This window comes from Dendrobates tinctorius, unplaced genomic scaffold (genome assembly GCF_039654945.1).
Source record: "Dendrobates tinctorius isolate UK_male_01 unplaced genomic scaffold, ASM3965494v1 ptg000113l, whole genome shotgun sequence".
NCBI classification, from domain to species: domain Eukaryota; kingdom Metazoa; phylum Chordata; class Amphibia; order Anura; family Dendrobatidae; genus Dendrobates; species Dendrobates tinctorius.
Window position 1 is genome coordinate 7,548,576 of NW_027361781.1, and position 26,425 is coordinate 7,575,000.

Consider the following 26,425-nt stretch of genomic DNA (forward strand, 5'->3'; position numbering starts at 1 on the left):
AAATCCTGCTCTTGTGTGAAGTTTGAAGGCTCTAACTTATTTGCATCTTATCAAACCTGCTAAATCTGCAGGGGGTTGAATACTACTTGTAGGCACTGTATAAATAGTTTGGGGGTGAAATCCTGCTGACAAATGCCCTTTCAGCTGGATGACCATGGAGAAAAAGATGGAACGTACGTCTTCATCAATAAATTCTGTTTTTTTCATTCAGCCCCATTGCTCTTGAAGAATAACATCCAACCCGTCACCCCTGGTTTAAAACAACCTGCCCCATGCAATGCCGTCTGCCTTGATGTGACAGAATGGCTGGTGGTAAAAATGTCAAGGACACCAGCGCGGTCCTGTAATAGGAGCCACCGGGGTAACAAGTCCGTTCCTGACATGTCTTTCGCCTAAATCTTCTTCTATCACCTGTGAGTGATATTACTGAGAAATGGAAGGAACCGCAGCAACTCAGCCACAGAGTATCTGATCTCACAAATGCTATACCCATATATACAGTGGATATGGAAAGCATTCACACCCCTTTAAAATTTTCACTCTTTGTTTCATTGCAGCCATTTGGTAAATTCAAAAAAGTTCATTTTTTTCTCATTAATTTACACTCTGCACCCCATCTTGACTGGAAAAAAAAAAACAAATGTAGAAATTTTTGCAAATGTATTAAAGAAAAACTGAAATATCACATGGCATAAGTATTCAGACCCTTTGCTCAGACACTCATATTTAAGTCGCATGCTGTTCATTTCCTTGTAATCCTCCTTGAGATGGTTCTACTCCTTCATTGGAGCCCTGAAAGAGGCTACAAACCCAGTCACTATTGGAAATAATTGACAGCTGCGGCCACGCCTCTCAATGTGTGACAGGAAGTGACAGGAAGGACGCTGCCGGCGCGCGGAGAATGGGCAATTTCTACATGAAGAGGATCATGATGGGGCATATTTCTACATGAAGAGGATCATGATGGGGCATATTTCTACATGAAGGGGATCATGATGGGGCATATTTCTACATGAAGGGGATCATGATGGGGCATATTTCTACATGAAGAGGATAATGATGGGGCATATTTCTGCATGAAGGGGATCATGATGGGGCATATTTCTACATGAAGGGGATCATGATGGGGCATATTTCTACATGAAGGGGATCATGATGGGGCATATTTCTACATGAAGGGGATCATGATGAGGCATATTTCTACATGAAGGGGATCATGATGGGGCATATTTCTACATGAAGGGGATCATGATGGGGCATATTTCTACATGAAGAGGATCATGATGGGGCATATTTCTGCATGAAGGGGATCATGATGGGGCATATTTCTACATGAAGGGGGTCATGATGGGGCATATTTCTACATGAAGGGGGTCATGATGGGGCATATTTCTACATGAAGAGGATCATGATGGGGCATATTTCTGCATGAAGGGGATTACGATGGGGCATATTTCTACATGAAGGGGGTCATGATGGGGCATATTTCTACATGAAGGGGATCATGATGGGGCATTTCTACATGAAAGGGATCATGATGGGGCATATTTCTGCATGAAGGGGATCATGATGGGGCATATTTCTACATGAAGGGGATCATGATGGGGCATATTTCTACATGAAGGGGATCATGATGGGGCATATTTCTACATGAAGGGGATCATGATGGGGCATATTTCTACATGAAGGGGATCATGATGGGGCATTTGGCACTTCGTCATAAAAAATTGGGTTTTAGGTTGCAGTTTGGGCACTCGGTCTCAGAAAGGTTCGCCATCACTGCTATAGACCATAAATGCGAGCCCTCCTTTATAATGGTTATTTGCATTTACAGTGCCTACAAGTAGTATTCAACCCCCTGCAGATTTAGCAGGTTTACACATTCGGAAATAACTTGGCATTGTGACATTTGGACTGTAGATCAGCCTGGAAGTGTGAAATGCACTGCAGCAAAAAATAATGTTATTTCTTTGTTTAATTTTTTTTTAAATTGTGAAAAGTTTATTCAGAGGGTCATTTATTATTCAACCCCTCAAACCACCAGAATTCTGTTTGGTTCCCCTAAAGTATTAAGAAGTATTTCAGGCACAAAGAACAATGAGCTTCACATGTTTGGATTAATTATCTCTTTTTCCAGCCTTTTCTGACTATTTAAGACCCTCCCCAAACTTGTGAACAGCACTCATACATGGTCAACATGGGAAAGACAAAGGAGCATTCCAAGGCCATCAGAGACAAGATCGTGGAGGGTCACAAGGCTGGCAAGGGGTACAAAACCCTTTCCAAGGAGTTGGGCCTACCTGTCTCCACTGTTGGGAGCATCATCCGGAAGTGGAAGGCTTATGGAACTACTGTTAGCCTTCCACGGCCTGGACAGCCTTTGAAAGTTTCCTCCCGTGCCGAGGCCAGGCTTGTCCGAAGAGTCAAGGCTAACCCAAGGACAACAAGGAAGGAGCTCCGGGAAGATCTCATGGCAGTGGGGACATTGGTTTCAGTCAATACCATAATAACGTACTCCACCGCAATGGTCTCCGTTCCAGACGAGCCCGTAAGGTACCTTTACTTTCAAAGCGTCATGTCAAGGCTCGTCTACAGTTTGCTCATGATCACTTAGAGGAGTCTGAGACAGACTGGTTCAAGGTTCTCTGGTCTGATGAGACCAAGATCGAGATCTTTAGTGCCAACCACACACGTGACGTTTGGTGACTGGATGGCACTGCATACGACCCCAAGAATACCATCCCTACAGTCAAGCATGGTGGTGGCAGCATCATGCTGTGGGGCTGTTTCTCAGCCAAGGGGCCTGGCCATCTGGTCCACATCCATGGGAAGATGGATAGCACGGCCTACCTGGAGATTTTGGCCAAGAACCTCCGCTCCTCCATCAAGGATCTTAAGATGGGTCATCATTTCATCTTTTAACAAGACAACGACCCAAAGCACACAGCCAAGAAAACCAAGGCCTGGTTCAAGAGGCAAAAAATCAAGGTGTTGGAGTGGCCTAGTCAGTCTCCTGACCTTAACCCAATTGAAAACTTGTGGAAGGAGCTCAAGATTAAAGTCCACATGAGACACCCAAAGAACCTAGATAACTTGGAGAAGATCTGCATGGAGGAGTGGGCCAAGATAACTCCAGAGACCTGTGCCGGCCTGATCAGGTCTTATAAAAGACGACTATTAGCTGTAATTGCAAACAAGGGTTATTCCACAAAATATTAAACCTAGGGGTTGAATAATAATTGACCCACACTTTTATGTTTAAAATTTATTAAAATTTAACTGAGCAACATAACTTTTTGGTTTGTAAGATTTATGCATCTGTTAATAAATCCTGCTCTTGTGTGAAGTTTGAAGGCTCTAACTTATTTGCATCTTATCAAACCTGCAGGGGGTTGAATACTACTTGTAGGCACTGTAACAGGGCGAGTTCTTACTAATGAGCGCTGACCATTTCTGTGCAAATGCTGAAATAAACTGATAAGATATGAAATGTGAAAGGAGCTGTGTCTTATTAGGCAGGAGACATAATAACTCTCTATAACTTGTCACCGGTAATGGATTACTGCCTCTTTAACGATGAGTTATTAATCACAAACCAGGAATCTTCCTTCCCCGTGTCTGTCGATGAAGGAGAGATTAACCTGTATGTCATACATCGCTCAAATGGGTTTTACTTGCGAGGACTCATCTGGACACTGAGGAGCAGATTATTGATAGCCGGATGTGTATAGAATATCAAAAAATTTATAACAAAGGAAAAAAAAAAAGTTAAAAATTCTTAAAATGTCATCATAATACACAGTTGCCAGGGTAGGGTTTGGACTATCCACATGATATCGGTGACCGCTCATTTACAGTTTCTCCGTTAGCAAACGGATTGGTAAAGCAATGGTCCGCATTGGCTTCCATATTTATGTAACTGCACAGATATGGAAAAAAAACACAAACTGCATAGCATTTTCAGTACTGTGCAAAAGTCTTAGGCAGGTGTGAAAAAAAGGTTGCAAAATAAGAATGTGTCCAAAAACAAAAAATAATAGTTTATTTTTATCAATTAACGTTCAAAGTGAATGAATGAAAGAGAAAAAAGTAAATCATGGCAGTATTTGGTGACCAGCCTGTGCCTTCAAAAGAGCATCAGTTCTTCAAGGTAGAGTCAAGGTGTTAAAGGGGTAAGAGTAACCAATTATACCAAACCGGCAGTAACGATCATCTTTTTCATATGTACGTTATTAAAGGAGTTGTACGGGTTTGGGATGAAAGTCTGCAGCTGTTCTATGTTTGCAGACTTCTGGAACTTTACAGAATGTGAAATGCATGCGGTCATGTGAGAGCAGGTATTCACGTGACTGCTTGTATGTGATTTGCATACTTCCAGCCACATTCCAACTAGACGTGACTGGCCTAGCTCAATACAAGTGGGAAGCGCACGTCTAGTCGGCATACGCCTGCATGCAAATTGCTCTCGCCACCGGGGAATCCTGACAGCGTGCGGGGCGCACACTCAAGTACTCAGAAGTCTGTACCTGCCTTAATGGGGGGTTAGTTAGAACAAATTGTAAAAGGACAAGAAATGACAAGTGCAGATAGAAATATTTATATATAATTATATGCTAAATCAACTTATGGTATATTCTATATCTGAATCTGCCTGTGGACAAGAGTGGAACCCACTCGGATTAGACAGAACCTAAAAAATATGCCGAAATGAGGTAAAAATAAAAAATTGTTCGAATAGAGGGACGATAAAAATGTCTTTATTCCAAAAACTTGTTTATGTTTTTGCAAAGAGGCATTTTTATTAAATGGTCCTTCTATTCAAAAAAATTTTTCACCTCTTCTCGGCATATTTTCTTAATGGGGTGTTGCAGCAGAAAGTCAGACTGCACTCCTGCATTAGTGTTACAAGCTTGTATAATGAATGGGGATCCAAGGAAAACACGAGTTCACCCTAACTCAAAGATGGCTCCTGAGCTGGGGAGAAGCTCATCTTAGTAACGGTTTTCTCCTTTGGTCAAGAGATGACAATCCTAAACAGAGGACCCTTCTATTAATTCAGAATTACCTAATAGGTCTGAGGAACATGAGTTTTTCTACCACAGACAACCCCCGTATAAAAAAAAAATAAATAAAAACCAGATGGAGCAATACAATACTCCCTCTCCTTTTCAGGCACCATCACTACTTTATTGGAAGGGGTTTGACAGCAGAGATCGCCACTCACCTCTCATGATAGTTCCCAGAGGATAAAAATTCATTAAAAAATGTCATTTAAATGGGGCTGTGACTATGCAGATTATAGTTTCATATGTTTTAAAGGGTCATATGTACAAGGCAGCTGTTAATGCTCTGATCCCCCTGTGATGAACCAGCACCACGCCACGCTGCCTGACGTCACTATTACGTAAGGATCAGTTTCACCAACGTGACATTCAGCACCCCCTAGGGACTCGTAAAGTCACCTTGGTACAGTTTTACAGAGACCTCCCCCTGTTCATATGGGCCCAGGGAGGTACGGGGAGTGAGAAGATGTGGCCCACGCAGTCGCTAACAAGACACGACACTCGCTCACAACCCTGACAGGCTGAGAGGACTCTTCCACTAGCACCAGTGAAACAGAGCCTGGTTAGCCTAGTAGGACTGACATCAGTTCCTTGTTAGATATAAGCCCAGTCTGTTAACTGGATTATATTGGGCCAGAAACCAGACTCAGTAGCATGAAAAGTTAAACCGAGAAAATGGACGTGTGGATTCGTGGATCGAAATAAAAGAGCAGTCCAAGATCAAATTATATATTAAATCACCTTAAGGGCACACTAGACAATACACTATATACACAATGGTTATACATATAAAATGGTCAGATATGCAAATACAAAAAGGTGGTAGTAAAAAAGATATAAGCAGATGGATCAAGTCAAATACCGATTTGATGTTTAACCATGTGTGTGCTGGGCCGCTGGGAGAATGGGCTGTCAGCTGATTCTCAGTTCCTTCACAGCAAATTACTCAAGGTGAGCTCCACTTTCGAAGTAAACCACAAGCATAACAGACAGCGACCACAAGGCCTTACGATAGCCTTTAACCCCCTTTGGTTTACTCCCCCCTCCTGCTTTCTGAGCTTCACCTATATCCTCTCTTCTTGCTTCTAGCAGCTAAAAACTCTAAAATCTAAGATGGGTCATTATTCCTTAATGAACGGTCATAGGGAGGCGGTTGGGGCACCATCGGATCTGGCCGAGCCCCTGCTACGTGTTGAGACCAAACACACTTTGCAACCTGGCTCCTACTACTATGTATCTCCCCTTTCTGCGGTACAAGAATGGATCAATACCTTGGAAGGCGTTCGGTCTGTTCCATAAATCTCGAAAACGTAACTGGTGTGTGAATAGGACGCACAATAAGTCCATATTCTATATATGAAATCATAGCTGACTCGACAAAGCAGCTAGACCGCATGGAATCTACAGGAGCTTCTTCCTGTAGGAGCTTGATATTAGCTAGCTGGTGGGGGTGTGAATCTCTTCTCTGAAGCTGAGAAGGATGGGCCCCGCTGCTGAGCCAATGTGTCCTGTTACAGTTGCACAATGGAAGTATTTTTTATAACTCCATGCCTAATAGGATACAAATGATAGAATTTTATGTCAATCTCCAATATTCTTCACATCCCAGATCACACCCCGACCGATCCTGAGAAAAAGGTTTGAAAATGCCCCATCCGAATGCAACAGTGGCCAAGCAAGCGCTCTATGTGGAGGCCAGAGAAAGCAGATTGCTGTGGTCAGCCATTTCCAAGAGGTCCTTTTCGACAGGGAATCTCAGAGCCACAATAGGGATCTCAGTGGTTGGACCGGCACTGATCAGAGTGTGATCACCTTCTGTGGGTAGGTGATAACGATAAATGTTGGGAATAACTACATCCACAGTTCACTCATTGGGGATATTCACTAATTGTTAAACAAGTGCCTTAATGGGGATATCTGGCGACGTACGTGGTCCTGATTACTTTACAACCCCATGATCAGCAGGTATCCTATTGTAAAGAAGAGGACATGTCCACAATACAGGCCTACAGTGTGTGAGGTTGTAGTATCATCAGAAAAGCTCAGTGACCGATAACCCCACTAAGTAAATTTGCAATGTATCGTGCCGTTCACATGGCGCCCCCTCGTGCTGGTTACCTTCGAAGGTGGAGGAACGCTGTGTAACACTGTTTGCGGAAAGCCTGGTACTGCTCGCTCTGGGTTCCTCCCATTCCTTCCACCATCTCCTTGTTCAGCTTCATGGGGGGTGGTAGAGGCTTGGGGTCTCTTCCCAGGATATAACCAAAATCAATGTGGAATAATTTCCCTAGAAATGAAGTAGAGTGGCAACGATTACAACACGTACAATAACTGGAATATATCAGGTGTTACAGGGTAGAGGGGTGAGTGGTACATGATGGAGCGTGCCCCCCATCTCCGGTATTTTCAATCCGACCACCTCAGTGCGGGCACACCCTGTGGAAAACCGATCTTTGGAAAATTGGAAAGACAGCAAAAAAAAAAAAAAAAAAAGAATGAGAATGAGCAAATAAGACAAGTGGGAAGCAGGGAGAAAAGGCTTTCACCATCTTTACGTCATCCCACAGACATTCCCACGTCTCACCCTTCCGAAAGGACGAGTAGCGGAGGTTACCAAATCAAAACTATTCTCTACTCATCCAATCTCATACATGATATTAAATAGGGCAGCCATCAGACAGAGGATATACACTTAATGGACACGGCTCTCTCTTATGTTTGTGATATATAAGGAAGCGTCAATCTAATAAGTATCCAACAGCAATCTAATACAAGGATGACACGAAGGAAGGCATCGGTCCTACACAGCACAGGGGGCCGGGGCTTCAAGGCACAAAAATAACCAACAACTTAGAGTAACTTCAAGATTAACTCGTTTTTTGATCCGCTGTTCTAAGATTTAACTTTAGGAGTCTCAAATATGCAGTATCTTCACATAACCATAAAGTCATCTAAGAAGAGCTGCAATGTAAGAAAACAAGGTGGGGGGCTCACCGAATGTAGAGATAATCAGGGTCCACCAGTAGAATAGTGATTTCAGCTCTGGAGTATAATACAGGATGTAATTCAGGATCAGTAATGCAATGTACGTACACAGTGACTGCACCAGCAGAACAGTGAGTGCAGCTCTGGAGTATAATACAGGAGGTAACTCAGGATCAGTAATGTATGTATCCATTGACTGCACCAGCAGAATAGTGAGTGCCGCTCTGGAGTATAATACAGGATGTAACTCATGATCAGTAATGTAACGTATGTACACAGTGACTGCACCAGCAGAATAGTGAGTGCAGCTCTGGAGCATAATACTGGATGTAACTCAGGATCAGTAATGCAATGTATGTACACAGTGACTGCACCAGCAGAATAGTGAGTGCAGCTCTGGGGTATAATACAGGATGTAACTCAGGATCAGTAATGCAATGTATGCACACAGTGACTGCACCAGCAGAATAGTGAGTGCAGCTCTGGAGTATAATACAGGATGTAACTCAGGATCAGTAATTTAATGTATGTACACAGTGACTGCACCAGCAGAATAGTGAGTGCAGCTCTGGGGTATAATACAGGAGGTAACTCAGGATCAGTAATGTATGGACACAGTGACTACACCAGCAGAATAGTGAGTGCAGCTCTGGAGTATAATACAGGATGTAACTCAGGATCAGTAATGTATGTAAACAGTGACTGTACCAGCAGAATAGTGAGTGCAGCTCTGGAGCATAATACTGGATATAACTCAGGATCAGTGCAGGATCAGTAATGTAATGTACGTACATAATGACTCCACCAGCAGAATAGTGAGTGCAGCTCTGGGGTATAATACAGGATGTAGCTCAGGATCAGTAATGTAATGTATGTATACAGTGACTGCACCAGAAGAATAGAGAGTGCAGCTCTGGAGCATAATACTGAATGTCACTCTGGATCAGTGCAGGATCAGTAATGTAATGTATGTACACAGTGACTGCACCAGCAGAATAGTGGGTGCAGCTCTGGGGTATAATACAGGATGTAAGGCTGGTTTCACACTTGCGGTTGTTTGCGCTAAAAAACGCATGCGCTTTTTTCCCCTATATTTTGCATGGGATGCGCTTATGTGCGCATACACATGCGTTTGTATGCGTTTTTACGCACTTGCGTTTTATGTGGTGTGCGCTCGGGCGCACAAAATGCATCCTGTTGCATTTTTTTGGCGTCCGACTTGCCTCAAAAAAACGCATGCGCGCGCAATGCGTTTTTTTACAGCAAGACACCCATTATAAGTCTATGGGTGCGCATAGGCATGCTCATGTATGCTTTTTTTTTGCGCATGCGTTTTTTTGTTGACCATTGGTTACACAATGTAAATTAGGGGTTTGGGTTAGAGTTAGGGTTAGTTAAGGGGGTTTGGGTTAGGGTTAGTATGGTTTGGTTAAGGGTTAGGGTTAGTTAGGGTTTAGGGTTAGTGTTAGTATGGTTTGGTTAAGGGTTTGGGTATGGTTTGGTTAAGGGTTTGGGTTAGTAAAGTCATGGTTTGGGTTAGTGTGAGGGGCCAACTAATGTTGGAAAAAAGGAGATTTTTGTGTACTCGCCGTAAAATCTCTTTCTCTTAGCCTCTAATTGGGGGACACAGAACCATGGGTGTTATGCTGCTGTCCACTAGGAGGCGACACTATGCATAATCTGAAAAAGATTAACTATGGCTCCTCCTCTGCAGTATACACCTCTGGACGGCGTCAGCCATCTCCAATTTTGTGCAAAAGCATTAGGAGGAACGTAACCAAATAACATAACCATGCCTGTAAGAAGGCTACTATGTACGAGCTCAAAGAACAATATGAGAACTCAACCGTAAACAACGGCTCATAAGGGCAACAGGGTGGGACCTGTGTCCCCCAATTAGAGGCTAAGAGAAAGATTTTACGGTGAGTACACAAAAACCTCCTTTACTCTGTCGCCTCATTGGGGGACACAGAACCATGGGACGTCCCAAAGCAGTCCCTGGGTGGGAAGCAATGGACGAATAATGTGCTAGCAGGTCCCTAAATTTGGGGCACTGCCGCCTGCAGAACCAGTCTACCCAGGCTCGCATCCGCTGAGGACTGGGTATGAACACTGTAGTGTTTCGTAAACGTGTGTAGGCTAGTCCAAGTGGCCGTCTTACACACTTGTTGTGCCGAAGCCTGATGCCGAATGGCCCAGGAGGCCCCTACTGCCCGTGTAGAGTGTGCCGTGATACTGGCCGGAAGAGGGGAACGGTTAAGTCGGTAGGCCTCATGTATGGTGGACTTGATCCACCTGGCAAGGGTAGCCTTGGAAGCCGGCAGTCCCTTGCGACTACCTTCTGGAAGAATGAAGAGGGAATCAGACTTCCGGAAAGGTGCAGTCCTGGACACGTAAATCAGCAATGCTCTGACGAGGTCAAGCGTATGCAGAGCCTTCTCCACTCTATGAACTGGAACCGGGCAAAGGGATGGCAGTGAAATCTCCTCATTGAGGTGAAAGTTGGACACAACCTTCGGAAGCAAGGATGGTACCGTGCGGAGAACCACCTTGTCCTGGTGAAAGGCTAGGAAAGGCAGTCTGCAGGAAAGTGCTAACAATTCCGACACTCTGCGTAACGAGGTGATCGCCAATAGAAAAACCACTTTCTGAGACAGAATGGAGAGTGGAACTCCTCTAAGAGGTTCGAAGGGTGGAGCTTGCAATGCTGTCAGGACCAGATTGAGGTCCCACGTATCCAGCGGACGTTTGTAGGGAGGAACCAATCGGGAAACTCCCTGGATGAAAGTCCTTACTTGCGGTTTAATAGCAATGCGCTTTTGAAAAAGGACTGAAAGCGCCGACACCTGACTCTTAAGCGAGCCTAAGGATAGCTTGGCGTCTAGGCCCGATTGAAGAAAACCTAGTACCTTCGGGAGGGAATAAGGGAGTGGGACTTGTCCATGAGATTCGCACCAAGAAAAGAAAGCTCTCCAGGTACGATAATAGATCTTGGCAGAGGCAGGCTTCCTTGCCCTGATCATAGTTGCAATGACTGCCGGTGAAAAACCTGCCTGGGTTAGAATCCAGGTTTCAAGGGCCATGCCGTCAAATTGAGAGCCCCTGAATTCTGATGGAAGAACGGACCTTGAGACAGAAGGTCGTGACGCCAGGGGACGTCTGCTGTAAGTTGAACGATGTCGGCGTACCATGTACGTCTGGGCCAGTCTGGCGCGATGAGGATGGTTGGAACTCCCTCTTGCTTGATCTTCCTCACGACCCTGGAGATTAGGGGGAGGGGTGGAAAAATGTACAGGAGTCGGAACTGGGACCAGTCCTGGACCAGGGCATCCGCTCCGAGCGACCGCGGGTCGTGTGTCCTGGCCATGAAATTGGGGACCTTGGTATTGAGATAGGATGCCATTAGGTCCACCTCCGGGGTTCCCCAGCGTTGACAGATCTGGTAAAAAAAATCTCGGGATGGAGAGACCACTCCCCCGAGTCCATTCCTTGCCTGCTGAGGAAGTCGGCTTCCCAGTTTTCTACACCCGGAATGTGGACCGCAGAAAGTACCGACCTTGTGTCTTCCGCCCAGCGGAGGATATGCGCCACTTCTCTCATCGCCTGGGCGCTGCGGGTCCCGCCTTGGTGGTTCACGTATGCCACAGCCGTGGCATTGTCCGACTGTATCCGTATGTGCGAGGCTGCAAGCAAGTGATGAAAGGCTCTCAGTGCCAAGAGGATGGCCCTGATATCCAGAATATTGATGGGCAATGTAACTTCCCTCGGTGACCACTTGCCTTGTGCCCTGTGATGTAGGTGCACCGCCCCCCAGCCTGTCAGGCTTGCATCGGTAGTCAGGATCTTCCATTGTCCTGAGAGAAAGGGCTTCCCTCGTGTAAGCAAGGTTGGTTTGAGCCACCAATGCAAGGACCTCCTGGTTGACGACGTCAACCTGAACTCCCTGTCGAGGGAGAAGGGATTCCTGTCCCAAGATCTGAGTATGGCTAGTTGAAGGACCCTGAGGTGAAACTGGGCAAATGGCACTGCCTCTATTGCTGCTGCCATCCGGCCGAGGACTCTCATGGCAAACCGGAGAGATCGAGGAGGACTGCGAAGGAGTGTACGAACTCCCAGACGGATGGCCAGTGTCTTGACCTTGGGAAGGAGCACCAGGCCCCTGGAGGTGTTGAATAACATTCCCAGGAATGTTATAGTCTGACTTGGGATAGTCGACGATTTCTGTAGGTTGACTAGCCATCCCAGACGACTCAGTGTGTCTATTGTGATTGAGACACTGACCTCGCAGTCTTTGAAAGTGGGAGACTTGATGAGGAGGTCGTCCAGGTACGGGATGACTAGAATGCCTCGAGTGCAGAACGTCCATGGTGGCCGCCATGACTTTGGTGAACGTTCTTGGAGCCGTGGCGAGTCCGAACGGAAGGGCGACAAACTGGTAGTGGTTTTGGTTGACCGCGAACATGAGAAACCTTTGGTGGGCGGGAGCAATTGGTATGTGCAGATACGCATCCTGTATGTCTATGGAGGCAAGGTATTCTCCCTGCTCCATGGATGCAATGATGGACCGGAGGGACTCCATGCGGAAATGACGGACCCGTACGTAATTGTTGAGCTGTTTTAGGTCCAGTATGGGTCGGACGCTGCCTCCTTTCTTGGGGACTACGAACAGATTTGAGTAGAACCCTCGGAATCTCTCTTTCGCTGGAACCGGCACCAAAACTCCTGCTTGAAGGAGAGAGGAGACCGCTTGGTGGAAAGCACGAGCCTTGTCTGGTGGTGTTGGAGGAATAGAAAGGAAGAACCGGTTCGGTGGACAGGAAGTGAACTCTCTCTTGTATCCGGAAGACACTATTTCCCTGACCCACCTGTCTTCTGTAATAGGCAGCCAGACTTGCTGGAAGAGTAAAAGTCGGCCGCCTACTGGTGGGGTGTCTTCCGGAGATCGTGAGTCATGATGAAGCGAAATTCTGAGGTTTTCCTCCCTTGGGTTTCGCTTGGCCTGCTTTCGACTGCCAAGACCTGTCCGGTCGCTGCTGCGTCCGTGGGTTGTCCCTGCGTGGAGAGCGGTTACGGTTTTGCGCTGGGCGCGAGACGGACCAGCCCGAGGAATTCCGAAAGGATCGGAATCGCGTCTGGTTTCTTCGTTTAAACGTGCGTTTCGGTTTTAGTTGAGGGAGAGAGGTACTCTTACCCCCAGTGGCATTGGCTATCATTGTGTCCAATTTTTCGCCGAAAAGTCTTCCAGTAAGATACGGAAGTCGCGTGAGGGACTTCTTTGAGGCCGCATCCGCTTTCCATTCTTCTAGCCAGAGGATGCGTCGGATCGTGATGGCGTTTGATGCTATTCCCGCTACACCTCTTGCGGAATCCAGGGCTGCATGAAGCATGTAGTCTGCTACCACTGCTATCTGGACCGCTTGGTCCGAGAGCTCGGGATTTGAAGCTTGAAGACCCTCCTGTAGTTTTTTGGCCCAAGCCAGGATGGCCTTGGCCGCCCAAACTGAAGCAAACGCAGGGCCCAGAGAGGCGCCAGCTGCTTCGAAAATAGAACGAGCCATGCGTTCTACTTGCCGGTCTGCTGCGTCCCTGAGGGTTAAGTTATCTGGCAGAGAGAGTAAGGTCTGCGCTGCTAGCCTAGAAATGGGGGGGTCCACTTCAGGTGGATCTGTCCATTGTTTGGTGTCTGTCTGTGGGAAGGGGTACTTCGCTTCCAAATATTTGCGATTAGCAAATTTTCTTCTCAGGCTGCGCAAACTGTTTGGCAAGTATTTTCTCAAACTCATGGTGATTAGGGAAGACCTTAGGTGGTTTCTGAACACTTTCGAAGCAAATCCTATGTTCTGGGACTTCCGGGGCCGACTCTGGAATTTTTAGCACCCGATGAATGGCAGAGATTATGTCCTCAACTAGCGCTGTATTGCTAGGGGGAGAAGGTACCACGGACCTCTCCGTTTCGTTATCTGAGTCGGAGTCACAGATGCCCTCCGAATCCTGTGCCTCGCTAAGGTGATCCCTGGAGGGCGACCTGGGGCGGGGGTCTTCTGTGGTGGGGGATCTCTGTGGTAAATTGCACTGTCTGTCTGTGACAGGGGACTGCCTAGGAGACCTGGAATGACGCTGTCTCTCCCTGGGGGGGGGGGGGGACGACCTTGTGCTATAGGACGACTCAGGTGATCGAGACCTGTGGGTCCGCTTACGTCTGTGAGAGTCGGAAGCAGCATGTTACTGAGACAAGCTGTCAGTTTGCTGTGTAACGTCCATAGCCGGGGCCCGACTCTGCAGAGCTTGCAGCAACGTGGCAGTTAGGTTGTCTATGGACTGTGTCATAGACTGTGACATCTGAGTTGCCCATTCCGGCGTGGCCTCTGACACTGAAGCGTCAGTAGGGACTCCCTTGTGTTCTGACCCAGAGTTCTGGATGCAGTCCCGGCAGTGCGGATACGTGCTAACACTAGGGAGCGTGGCTTTGCAGGCTGTGCAGAATGCATAGAAACATTCCTGCCTGGTTCTCTTCCTTGAGCCCGGCATAGTGCACAGAGGCTGGCTATCAGGGATCATACAGGGGTGGCTACGCAGAGGGAAACCACAGAGAGCCTTCTAGGAAGTATGGATTCACAGCTGAGTAATGAGAACCCAGCTGTGTGCTTACCCCACCGGTGTGCCCCTAGGTCCGGCGCCGACAGATCCCAGTTCTGTGCCCCCCGGAGACCGCTGTGATGCTCCTCTCCTGGATCTCATCCAAAAAAAAAAAAAAAAAAAAAAAAAAAGTGTGCCTCCTTGCGACACTAAGCAAAAACTGGAGAAGTCTGACGCCGTCCAGGGGTGTATACTGCAGAGGAGGAGCCAAAGTTAATCTTTTTCAGATTATGCAGTGTCGCCTCCTAGTGGACAGCAGCATAACACCCATGGTTCTGTGTCCCCCAATGAGGCGACAGAGTAAACGCAAACGCGGTAAAAATGCACTAAAAACGCATACAAACGCATAAAAAAGCTGCGTTTTTTTCATGCTTGCGCATAAAAATGCTTGAAAAAAACACAGCATTTGTATGCAATTTTTCCATGCGTTTTTTTCCGGGAAAAACGTGCTGCAAAAAAAAGCAAGTGTGAAAGTAGCCTCAGGATCAGTAATGTATGTACACAGTGACTGCACCAGCAGAATAGTGAATGCAGCTCTGGAGTATACTGTATAAACTCGTGTTTAAGCCGACCCGAGTATAAGCCGAGGAACCTAATTTTGGCATGAAAAACTTAGGCTGGTTTCACACTAGCGTTTTTAGCGCATGCGTCCCTCACTTTAACATGGGGGAGCATGGTCTAGCGTATGCACGCGTTCGTATGTGTTATCGTGCGCATGCATAGTGTGCGCCTAGGCGTGCCGGACACAGCCTGTTGCATTTTTGGTCCGTCCGACCTGTCTCAAAAAAACGCATGCGCACGCAATGCGCAAAAAAAATCACATTACAGTCAATGGGAACGCAGGCGTGCGCATAGACATGGGCACGCCTGCGTTTAAAATCGCATGCGTTTTAAGAGTTAACATGGCTAGAAACTGGTTAAAACACATGCTTCTAAAAAAGCAAACACATACAAAACACATGATGCATTTTTTGCATGTGATTCTATTGCGCACGAAGCGCAGCGCTAAAAAACGCTAGTGTGAATCTAGCCTTATTTACTTGAGTATAAGCGGGGTATGCATTGTCCCCTAATTCCTATCCTGGTATGCATGGCTCCTTATTACCATCCTTGTCTGAATGGCTACTTGGCCCCATTTTTGTCTGCATGGCTCCTCATCCCCATCCCTGTATGCATGACTCCTCAGCCCCATCCCTGTATGCATGGCTCCTCATCCCCATCCCTGTATGCATGGCTACTCATTTCCATCCCTGTATGCATGGCTCCTTATCCCCATCCTTGTCTGCATGGCTCCTCATCCCCATTTTCTGTATGCATGGCTTCTTATCCCCATCCTTGTATGCATGACTCCTCATCCCCATCCCTGTATGCATGGCTCCTTATCCCCATCCTTGTATGCATGACTCCTCATCCTCGTATGCATGGTTCCTCATCCCCATCCCTGTATGCATGGCTCCTTATCCCCATCCCTGTATGCATGGCTTCTTATCCCCATCCTTGTATGCATGACTCCTCATCCTCGTATGCATGGCTCCTTATCCCCATCCTTGTCTGCATGGCTACTCATCCCCATCCTTGTATGCATGACTCCTCATCCTTGTGTGCATGGCTCCTCATCCCTGTATGTATGGCTTCTTATCCCCATCCTTGTATGCATGACTCCTTATCCTCATCCTTGTATGCATGACTCCTCATCCTCATATGCATGACTCATCCTCGTATGCATGGCTCCTTATGCCAATCCCTGTATGCATGGCTCCTCATCCACATCCCTGTATGCATGGCTTCTTATCCCCATCCTTGTATGCATGGCTCCTCATCCCCATCCTTGTATGCATGGCTCCTCATCCCCATCCCTGTATGCATGGCTCCTCATCCCCATCCCTGTATGCATGGCTCCTTATCCCCATCCCTGTATGCATGGCTTCTCATCCCCATCCTTGTATGCATGGCTCCTCATCCCCATCCTTGTATGCATGGCTCCTCATCCCCATCCTTGTATGCATGGATCCTCATCCCCATCCTTGTATGCATGGATCCTCATCCCCATCCTTGTATGCATGGCTCCTCATCCCCAACCTTGTATGCATGGCTCCTTATCCCCATCCCTGTATGCATGGCTTCTTATCCCCATCCTTGTCTGCATAGCTCCTGATCCCCATCCTTGTCTGCATGGCTCCTGACCCCAATCCCTGTATGCATGGCACCCTTGAGAAAAGCATAAAAAAAACATCTTACTTGCCTTTCCTGTGTGCTCACGCAACATCTTGTTCCTGTGCCAAAAGCATCGGCGGCCGAGTGAACACATGTCCCCGCTCATTAAGGTAATGAATATTCACCTCTCTCCATACCTATGAGAGTGGAGAGAGGTGAATATTCATTACCTTAATGAGCAGGCACCCGAGATAGCCCGGCAGCTGCAGGAAGCAGGCAACTGCTACTGACACTGTGCAAGCTATAAGAGAAATGAATATTCACTGCCAGTGCAAATTCATTTAGCAGCGGGCACAGGCTTCAGCCGCAGCAGCCGGCTTCTGCCTCCTGTGACCCGATGCTCCCCCTCTGCCGCCGTCTTCTGGGACAATGACTCATGTATAAGCCGGGGGGGGGGGGTGGGGAGGCGTTATAAGCATAAAAAATGTGCTGAAAAACTCCGCTTATACACGAGTATCTATGGTAATTCATAATGAAACTCTGGATCAGTACAGTGCTGTGCAAATTAATTGGGACAAAGCATTTTTAGGTAAAATCATAAGTTGGTTACCAGTCAGTGATTCAAACCAGTTTTAACTGCTTTGAACAGACACTCACACCTGTTCAAAGCAGTTAAAACTGGTTTGAATCACTGACTGGTAACCAACTTATGATTTTACCTAAAAAAAGCTTTGTCCCAATTAATTTGCACAGCACTGTAATGTATGTACACAGTGACTGCACCAGCAGAATTGTGAGTGCAGCTCTGGAACATAATACAGGATGTAACTCAGGATCAGAAATGTAATGTATGTACACAGTGACTGCACCAGCAGAATAGTGAGTGCAGCTCTGGAGTATAATACTGGAGGTAACTCAGGATCAGAACAGGATCAGTAATGTAATGTATGTACACAGTGACTGCAGCAGCAGAATAGTGAGTGCAGCTCTGGGGTATAATACATTACTGATCCTGAGTTACCTCCTGTATGTACACTAGGGTGACCGGATCTCATATGGGGGGGAAAAAATGTCAGAATCTTGCTCGTCTGGACCCCACAAAACGATTCCCCTTTCCAGATATTGAGAGAGCCAAAATTTGAGCTCGATCAAACGACGTTAACCCGTGCTGCTCGTCGCTCAAAGTTTGAAAAAATCCAAATTGAGGTATTTTAAGATTTAGGTATTTTGCATAGTCTGTTAGACTATAAAGAATGTGACAACATTGCAGAAATAGCCCTGACCAAATTTTCGAACCATTTGTGGTATTTGAATGCAGAGTTGGTGGGATTATCGTTTTTTGATCCCACCATTACAGACAATGAAAAGTTGTTAATGGCTAATTGCTCAGTAGCACAGATGAACCATCAGAGCACGCTAACCTACATGAGTTGATAATTTTACATAGTTATCTAATCTATTCTAGAGCTTTTGTTAAAGTAGTTTTTGAAACGTCAGAATAAAATGCTCGGCATTTGCTTACAACTTGCAGGACATATTGCTTTTGTTCTTCATCTTTTGTCAGAAGGTCATTAAAGTCGGTTACTTCCTACCTCTTAATTTTTCTTTCCTAACTTTTGGATTTACAACCCTAGCATGCTCTGATGGTTCATCTGTGCTACTGAGCAATTTATTAGCCATTAAACAACTTTTCATTGTCTGTAATGGTGGGATCAAAAAACGATAATCCCACCAACTCTGCATTCAAATACCACAAATGGTTCGAAAATTTGGTCAGGGCTATTTCTGCAATGTTGTTGTCACATTCTTTATAGTCTAACAGACTATGCAAAATACCTAAATCTTAAAATACCTCAATCTGGATTTTTTCAAACTTTGAGCGACGAGCGGCAGGGGTTAACGTCGTTTGATCGAGCTCAAATTTTGGCTCTCTCAATATCTGGAAAGGGGAATCGGTTTGTGGGGTCCAGACGGACAAAATTCCGACATCGATTTTTTGCGGTCACCGTAATGTACACAGTGAGTCCCCCAGCAGAATAGTGAGTGCAGATTGGGAGTATAATACAGGAGGGTAACTCAGGATCAGTAATGTAATGTATGTACACAGTGACTGCACCAGCAGAATAGTGAGTGCAGCTCTGGAGTATAATACAGGATGTAACTCGGGGCTAGTACACTACTTTTCACTGACACTACGGGATGTGGACGGCACTTTTAGGGCATTACACTATGATAGGTACTGGCACTGACAGCTTCACCCCAACTGTTGCTTTTCTTGGCATATTGGTAGTTCAGTTTTAAGCCATGCACATGGCACTCTGTGAGATTTACGTCATACTCTTGATGCGCTTACTTTATGTCATGAATCATCGTCTCTGAAAATCCTCTTCAGACTCTTCACCGCTTAATCCACCTATAAATAATTCCGCTAACACCTAAGAGAATCCTCTGAGAAGCAGCTGTTGTAATAAGCGGACGCAGCAGCTGAACACAAACATCTGCTCCCCGCGCCCGTCACCAGCACTTGCGCAAATTGAAACACGAAGGCTTCTCCATCAGGACACTTGGCACATAAAGCCCAATGTACACGCCGCGCCACTGCCAAAACTTACCCCGGAGTCCGTGACAAAGTTATTGTCGTCTGTCTCAGCACTTTCAAATGCCACCGCCATCAAGAGGAAACTGACAGCGCTTCCGAGGCGTCGTGTCAGCGTCCGTCTCCTATAACCAAATGTGTTCACAGCGAGACATTTATCCGACAGGACACGGCGCTGGATAAATCATGGCCTGATCTCTCAGAAAACGCAAGGAGTCTCCAAACAGAAAGGATCAGCGAGGGCGTGCCAAGTACGGTTAGCTTTCTGCGGAAGACGGGAGATGGATAATGATGGAGCCGGCAGAGCTTGGCCCTATTTGCAGTGGCAATGCTAATGTCAGGCTTAATGCATGTGTCTGCACTGGCCTAATGTGGATGGACGGTGGAGCAGGGACTCGCACACACTATGCAGCGAGCAATGTACCACGCTGTCAGCCACAGGACAGCAGCAAGGAGAGAAGGCCAACAATCCAGAAGGCAGTTTTACATGATAGTGGGCTGAAAAGACCACCTATGGGCTGAAAAGACCACCTACGAAGATCAGCATGGTGCCAAAAGAATGGCTGTGCAGGGGGTGTGGTGCGCAGTAGGGGTTTTTACAACATGGATATGGAAGCACGCTGCGGATCTACAGAAACACAAGCATGTGTTATGGGGCAGTATTAGTCGCAGTACGTCTGCAAACATTTGGAACGTACCAGAAAAGTGAGTTCTGAAGTTTCTGAATTCTCAAGCACATTTTGCTTATTTACTGTATTCTTTACAGATTTGCAGCGTCTCAATTCTTGCAGCACTTTTGTAGTGTATTTCACCCAATCCTAGTGAGTGTGGAAAACACGCAACAAAAACGCATATTAAAAACAAGGCAAAACCTTGGCCAAAAAAAAACATGAATTTTAAGGAGCGATTTTCCTGCCAAACATCAAGATTTGCAGCAGAATTGTGTGCAACAAACCGTGAACATGTGCACAAAACCTTTTAAAAGTTATATTCTTGTACATAGGGGCAGTATTATAGTAGTTATATTCTTGTACATAGGGGCAGTATTATAGTAGTTATATTCTTGTACATAGGGGCAGTATTATAGTAGTTATATTCTTGTACATAGGAGCAGTATTATAGTAGTTATATTCTTGAACATAGGAGCAGTATTATAGTAGTTATATTCTTGTACATAGAGAACAGTATTATAGTAGTTATATTCTTGTACATAGGAGCAGTATTATAGTAGTTATATTCTTGTACATAGGGGCAGTATTATAGTAGTTATATTCTTGTACATAGGGGCAGTATTATAGTAGTTATATTCTTGTACATAGGGAGCAGTATTATAGTAGTTATATTCTTGTACATAGGAGCAGTATTATAGTAGTTATATTCTTGTATATAGGAGCAGTATTATAGTAGTTATATTCTTGTACATAGGAGCAGTATTATAGTAGTTATATTCTTGTACATAGGAGCAGTATTATAGTAGTTATATTCTTGTACATAGGAGCAGTATTATAGTAGTTATATTCTTGTACATAGGAGCAGTATTATAGTAGTTATATTCTTGTACATAGGAGCAGTATTATAGTAGTTATATTCTTGTACATAGGGAGCAGTATTATAGTAGTTATATTCTTGTATATATAGGGTCAGTATTATAGTAGTTAGATTCTTGTACATAGGGGGCAGTATTATAGTAGTTATATTTTTATACATAGGGGGCAGTATTATAGTAGTTATATTTTTGTACATAGGAGCAGTATTATAGTAGTTATATTCTTGTACATAGGGGCAGTATTATAGTAGTTATATTCTTGTACATAGGAGCAGTATTATAGTAGTTATATTCTTGTACATAGGGAGCAGTATTATAGTAGTTATATTCTTGTATATATAGGGTCAGTATTATAGTAGTTATATTCTTGTACATAGGGGGCAGTATTATAGTAGTTAGATTCTTGTACATAGGGGGCAGTATTATAGTAGTTATATTCTTGTACATAGGGAGCAGTATTATAGTAGTTATATTTTTATACATAGGGGGCAATATTATAGTAGTTATATTCTTGTACATAGGGGGCAGTATTATAGTAGTTATATTCTTGTACATAGGAGCAGTATTATAGTAGTTATATTCTTGTACATAGGAGGCAGTATTATAGTAGGTATGCCCGACCTACTGTCTCCTTCCCACCATCCTGTAGCATGTAAGCCCGCAAGGGCAGGGTCCTCTCCCCTCTGTATCAGTCATTGTAGTTTGTTTACTGTAAGGGATATCTGTAATTTGAATGTAACCTCCTTCCCATGCACAGCACCATGGAATCAATGGTGCTATATAAAGAAATAATATTCTTGTATATAGGGGCAATATTATAATAGTCATTTTATTGTACATAGGCGGAAGTATTTTATTCTTGTAAATAGCAATAAGTATTATAATATAATTTTTTATTCCGAGGTCAGTATTAGTTCGTAGTTAGTCTTGTGCACAGGGATAAGCGAATACCTATATACAGCCCACCAGCCAGCATGAAAACTAGGAAACAGCAATGCAAAGGTCTTCTTTTTAAGGTCAAGTCAATGTAGGACACCGCAGACCGACATCATCTATTATGCAGTACAACATACATTCTGTACAGTACATATAGCAGATCTTTGCAGCAGCACAGCGCAAGAGCACTACTTGGAAATCCATTAATATGCACGGGGACATTCTTTTGCTATTTTCATAGGTATGGGTTAAAAGACTTACAATGACTGTCCATGTAATAAGACAGTATTTCCTGAGCTCCATAGATCTAGAGCTTATCTGCAATAGAGCAATGGAATGACAACGGCGGGGAAAGGACCCTCCATGATGTACGATGTAGATCAGAGATCATAGATGGGCAGTATTAACACAGTCGTTTCCGGATAATCGTGCGGCCTAAACAGGATGCCTATCTAGATTAAAGCGCTAATTTCTTCTACCTTTTGTTGCACTAAATATCTTTTTTGGCGGTGTGTAAACACGACTCATACTGCCAAAAATAACGGCAACCTAGGAGCAATGAACGATTTATTACAGGCCATTCCGTTTGCATCTGAAGAGCGATCTGCATAGTGATCTGCACGGGTAAACGGATAATTATTTGCCGATTGGGAAATATTTATTGATCGGCGATCGTTCAATGCCGCAACATCGACTGGTGTAACTGTATTTTTACCGTGGTGGCAATGGGATGTTGCCAAACCTCCCATAGAGCAGCAGCTGCTTCATTCATTTCTCTCCCACTGCATTTCATGGGGGGGGGGGGAACAGTAAAGAGTAGTGGTCTCTGCAAATGGCTGGCAATTTAAGATAACATTTATGACCACTGATAATAGAGAATAGAAATTGAACTCAAAAGCTATCTTTTCATTCGCATTTTGGGACTAATTATACATATAAAAAAAAAAAACAACATCCTACAGTCTGGGTCATATTACCTGGAACACTTCCCTAAAGATCAGGCAGGGAAGTTCTGAAGTGCTCTTTGTAGATGTTCACTCCCCACCCCCCCCAATTGACATCGCCCCGGAGTAGTGGGAAGACATGAAGTCTGGGAAGGGGCGTAAACCACCACACAATCATGTATCAATCCCTTCTACTGCATCAATCAAGGGGGCATTACTCTACACCCTAGCTTCCGTGTCTCTGGATGGTACTCCAACTCTGGGTATGATCAGAGCTCTGCACATTCTTTAAATAACTAATTTGAGTAGGGTGTAGTTGGTTTAGAAACATCTCACATGTAAAGCGCCATGGAATAAATGGCGCTATAACAATAAATAATAATAATAATAATAATAATAATAATAATAACAGTCCTCTCTATTTTAGACCCCAGGAGTTGAAAGTCTGATTCATTAGTCAAATAAGATACGCCTATGGCACTCACCAAAGGGCTCTCAATTTGTTTTAAAAAAAAAAAAAGCCTGTTACTTGATTAAAATTAAAACAAAAATGTGCTGAATACTCTGTAAAAATCCCTAAGCTTGTTTGATTATGCAGCGCTTTTCAGTTCTGCACTGTTTCGCTCCATTGCAGAGATATTCCCATTTAATGCTTTCAGAGCACAACATGTGGAATTTCCGCTTGCAGACTAACTGGGCGTTCCTTCACCGTCTTCACTTTCACTCCTCCCACTTAGACGATGTAGCCAATCATAGCTCAGCAGCTGATCTGTCTCAGATGTTGCAAAGTTGATTGGCAGCGTCTGGAAGAGACAGGTGGAAAAGCTCGCTCCCCAAAGAAGACGCTGAAGGAAAGCCTGGTTGAACTTCATGTAGAGATTCCACATGCTGGGTTCCAAAAAGCAACAAATGTGAATTTCTCTGCAATGGAGAAATGCAGCGCAAAACAGAAAAGGTTTTAAAAGGTATTGGATTCAAGTTTTTGGAGAAAATGACTAGTAATCTTTAATTATAATAAAGTACTTCACGGAAAACAAGACAGTAGAAGAATCACCTAACTAAAATATTTAACCTCTCTCTCTACTGGTATTTTTCCCTCCTCATTTAAGCATGCCATCATACATCCACTACTTAAAAAACCATCCCTCGACCAAAACTGTGCCGCTAACTATAGACCTGTCTCTAATCTTCCCTTCATCTCTAAACTCCTGGAACGCCTGGTCCACTCCCGTCTTATCCGCTATCTCTCAGAAAACTCTCTTCTCGACCCTCTCCAATCCGGTTTCCGCTCTTTACACTCCACTGAAACTGCCCTCACTAAAGTCTCTAATGATCTGCTAACAGCTAAATCAAATGGTCATTACTCCATGCTAATTCTCTTGGATCTCTCTGCAGCATTCGACACTGTGGATCATCAGCTCCTCCTCACTATGCTCCATTCCATTGGCCTCAAGGACACCGTTCTCTCATGGTTCTCCTCCTATCTCTCCGACCGCTCCTTTACTGTTTCTTTTGCCGGTTCCTCCTCCTCTCACCTTCCCCTTACTGTTGGGGTTCCTCAAGGATCGGTTCTAGGCCCCCTCCTCTTCTCCTTGTACACTGCCCCTATTGGTCAAACAATCAGTAGATTTGGTTTCCAGTACCATCTCTATGCTGATGACACCCAATTATACGCTTCTTCTCCTGACATCACGCCAGCCTTTCTAGAAAACACCGGCGATTGTCGAAACGCTGTGTCTAACATCATGTCCTCACTATACCTGAAACTGAACCTGTCAAAGACTGAACTCCTGGTGTTTCCTCCCGCTACTAATGCACCTATACCCGACATTGCTATTTCTGTGTGTGGTTCCACTATTACTCCCCAGCAACATGCCCGCTGTCTTGGGGTCATACTTGATTCCGAGCTTTCCTTTGCCCCCCACATTCGATCACTGGCTCGCTCTTGTCATCTGCACCTCAAAAACATTTCTAGAATTCGACCTTTTCTTACTTTTGACTCTGCAAAAACTCTTACTGTTTCTCTTATTCATTCTCGTCTCGACTATTGTAACTCTCTTCTAATCGGTCTCCCTCTTACCAAACTCTCCCCTCTCCAATCTGTCTTGAATGCTGCAGCCAGGATCATATTCCTCACCAATCGTTACACCGATGCCTCTACCTTGTGCCAGTCATTACACTGGCTACCCATCCACTCCAGAATTCAGTATAAACTTATTACCCTCACCCACAAAGCCGTCCATGGCTCAGCACCACCCTACATCTCCTCCCTGGTTTCAGTATACCACCCTACCCGCGCCCTCCGTTCTGCTGATGACCTGAGGTTAGTATCCTCAATAGTCAGAACCTCCCACTCCCGTTTCCAAGACTTTACACGTGCCGCGCCAATTCTTTGGAATGCACTTCCCAGGTCAATACGATTAGTCCCCAATCCCCACAATTTTAAGCGTGACCTGAAAACGCATTTATTCAGACTGGCCTATCGCCTCAACACATTAACCTAAACTATCCCTGTGTGGCAGAGCCAAAAGTTTTACCATAACCAGGTTCCCAGCATCATGTTCCCACATGCTTTATGCATCCATTAGCCCTCTGTGTCTGTACTGTTACACACTTAACATTATGGCTGGTCCATACAATCAGGGCAACTGTTACCACCCACCTTTCGTGTCTACCTCTTTCCTCATAGACTGTAAGCTTGCGAGCAGGGCCCTCACTCCTCTTGTTATTTGTTATAATCTACTGTATGTGATTACTGTTATGCTGTAATGTCTATTGTCTGTACAAATCCCCTCTGAAATGTAAAGTGCTGCGGAATATGTCGGCGCTATAAAAATAAAATTTATTATTATTATTATTAATCAGCACCTTTGAAATGTGGTCCTGGAGAAGGATGTTATCAATACCAGGGATGGCAAGAACAACAAACCAATTTTGGAACAAATCAAGCCATACATGTCACAGGAAGCAAGGATCACCAAGCTAGGACTTGCCTATTTTTGACACATAATACGAAGAGAAGGACATAATGGTCAGAAGAACATAATGGTCAGAAGAACAAAAGGAACAAGGCGTAGCGGAAGATCAGCAACACGATGGCTTAATACCATCAAGATAAAGGTGGAGAAGACGTTGCTGGACCCATCTAGGCTTACACAAGATCAATCTACCTACAGAACATTCACTGCCGAAATATTCTCTTAGTACCGGGTCATCCCACTAGTTGCTGCAGCAGCTGTCGATAGAGAGATGGCTGAGCTACAGTGATGCGCGAACATGCTTGGATAAGGTCTATCCGGTCATGCTCATGTGCTAACCTGAGTATTTTTGGTGTGCTCAAAAAACCATCACATCATCTTCGAGTCCCCGCGGCTGCAAGTCTCATGACTGTTAGGCTAGTTTCACACTAGCGTATGGAGGAGCTGCGGAGTGATGCGGACCTTTGACGGTGCGGCGACCGCAACAAAATCCAACACTTTGCGTTCGGCGCAGGTCGCCGCACTGTCAAAACGACGCAAGCGGAGGCATCCGCATACATCTGCATGGCCTGCATACCCAATGCTAA

At 45.1% G+C, this 26,425-nt stretch overlaps 1 protein-coding gene across 1 annotated transcript in view; it reads right to left on the bottom strand.

Moving 5' to 3' along the window:
- PIK3C3 (phosphatidylinositol 3-kinase catalytic subunit type 3) overlaps positions 1–26,425 on the bottom strand; it is a 206,347-nt gene that overhangs the window by 70,524 nt on the left and 109,398 nt on the right. Inside the window, exon 22 of the mRNA XM_073589786.1 lies at positions 7,182–7,350. Coding sequence (XP_073445887.1) covers positions 7,182–7,350 — 169 coding nt within the window. The remainder of the gene's footprint in view (positions 1–7,181; positions 7,351–26,425) is intronic.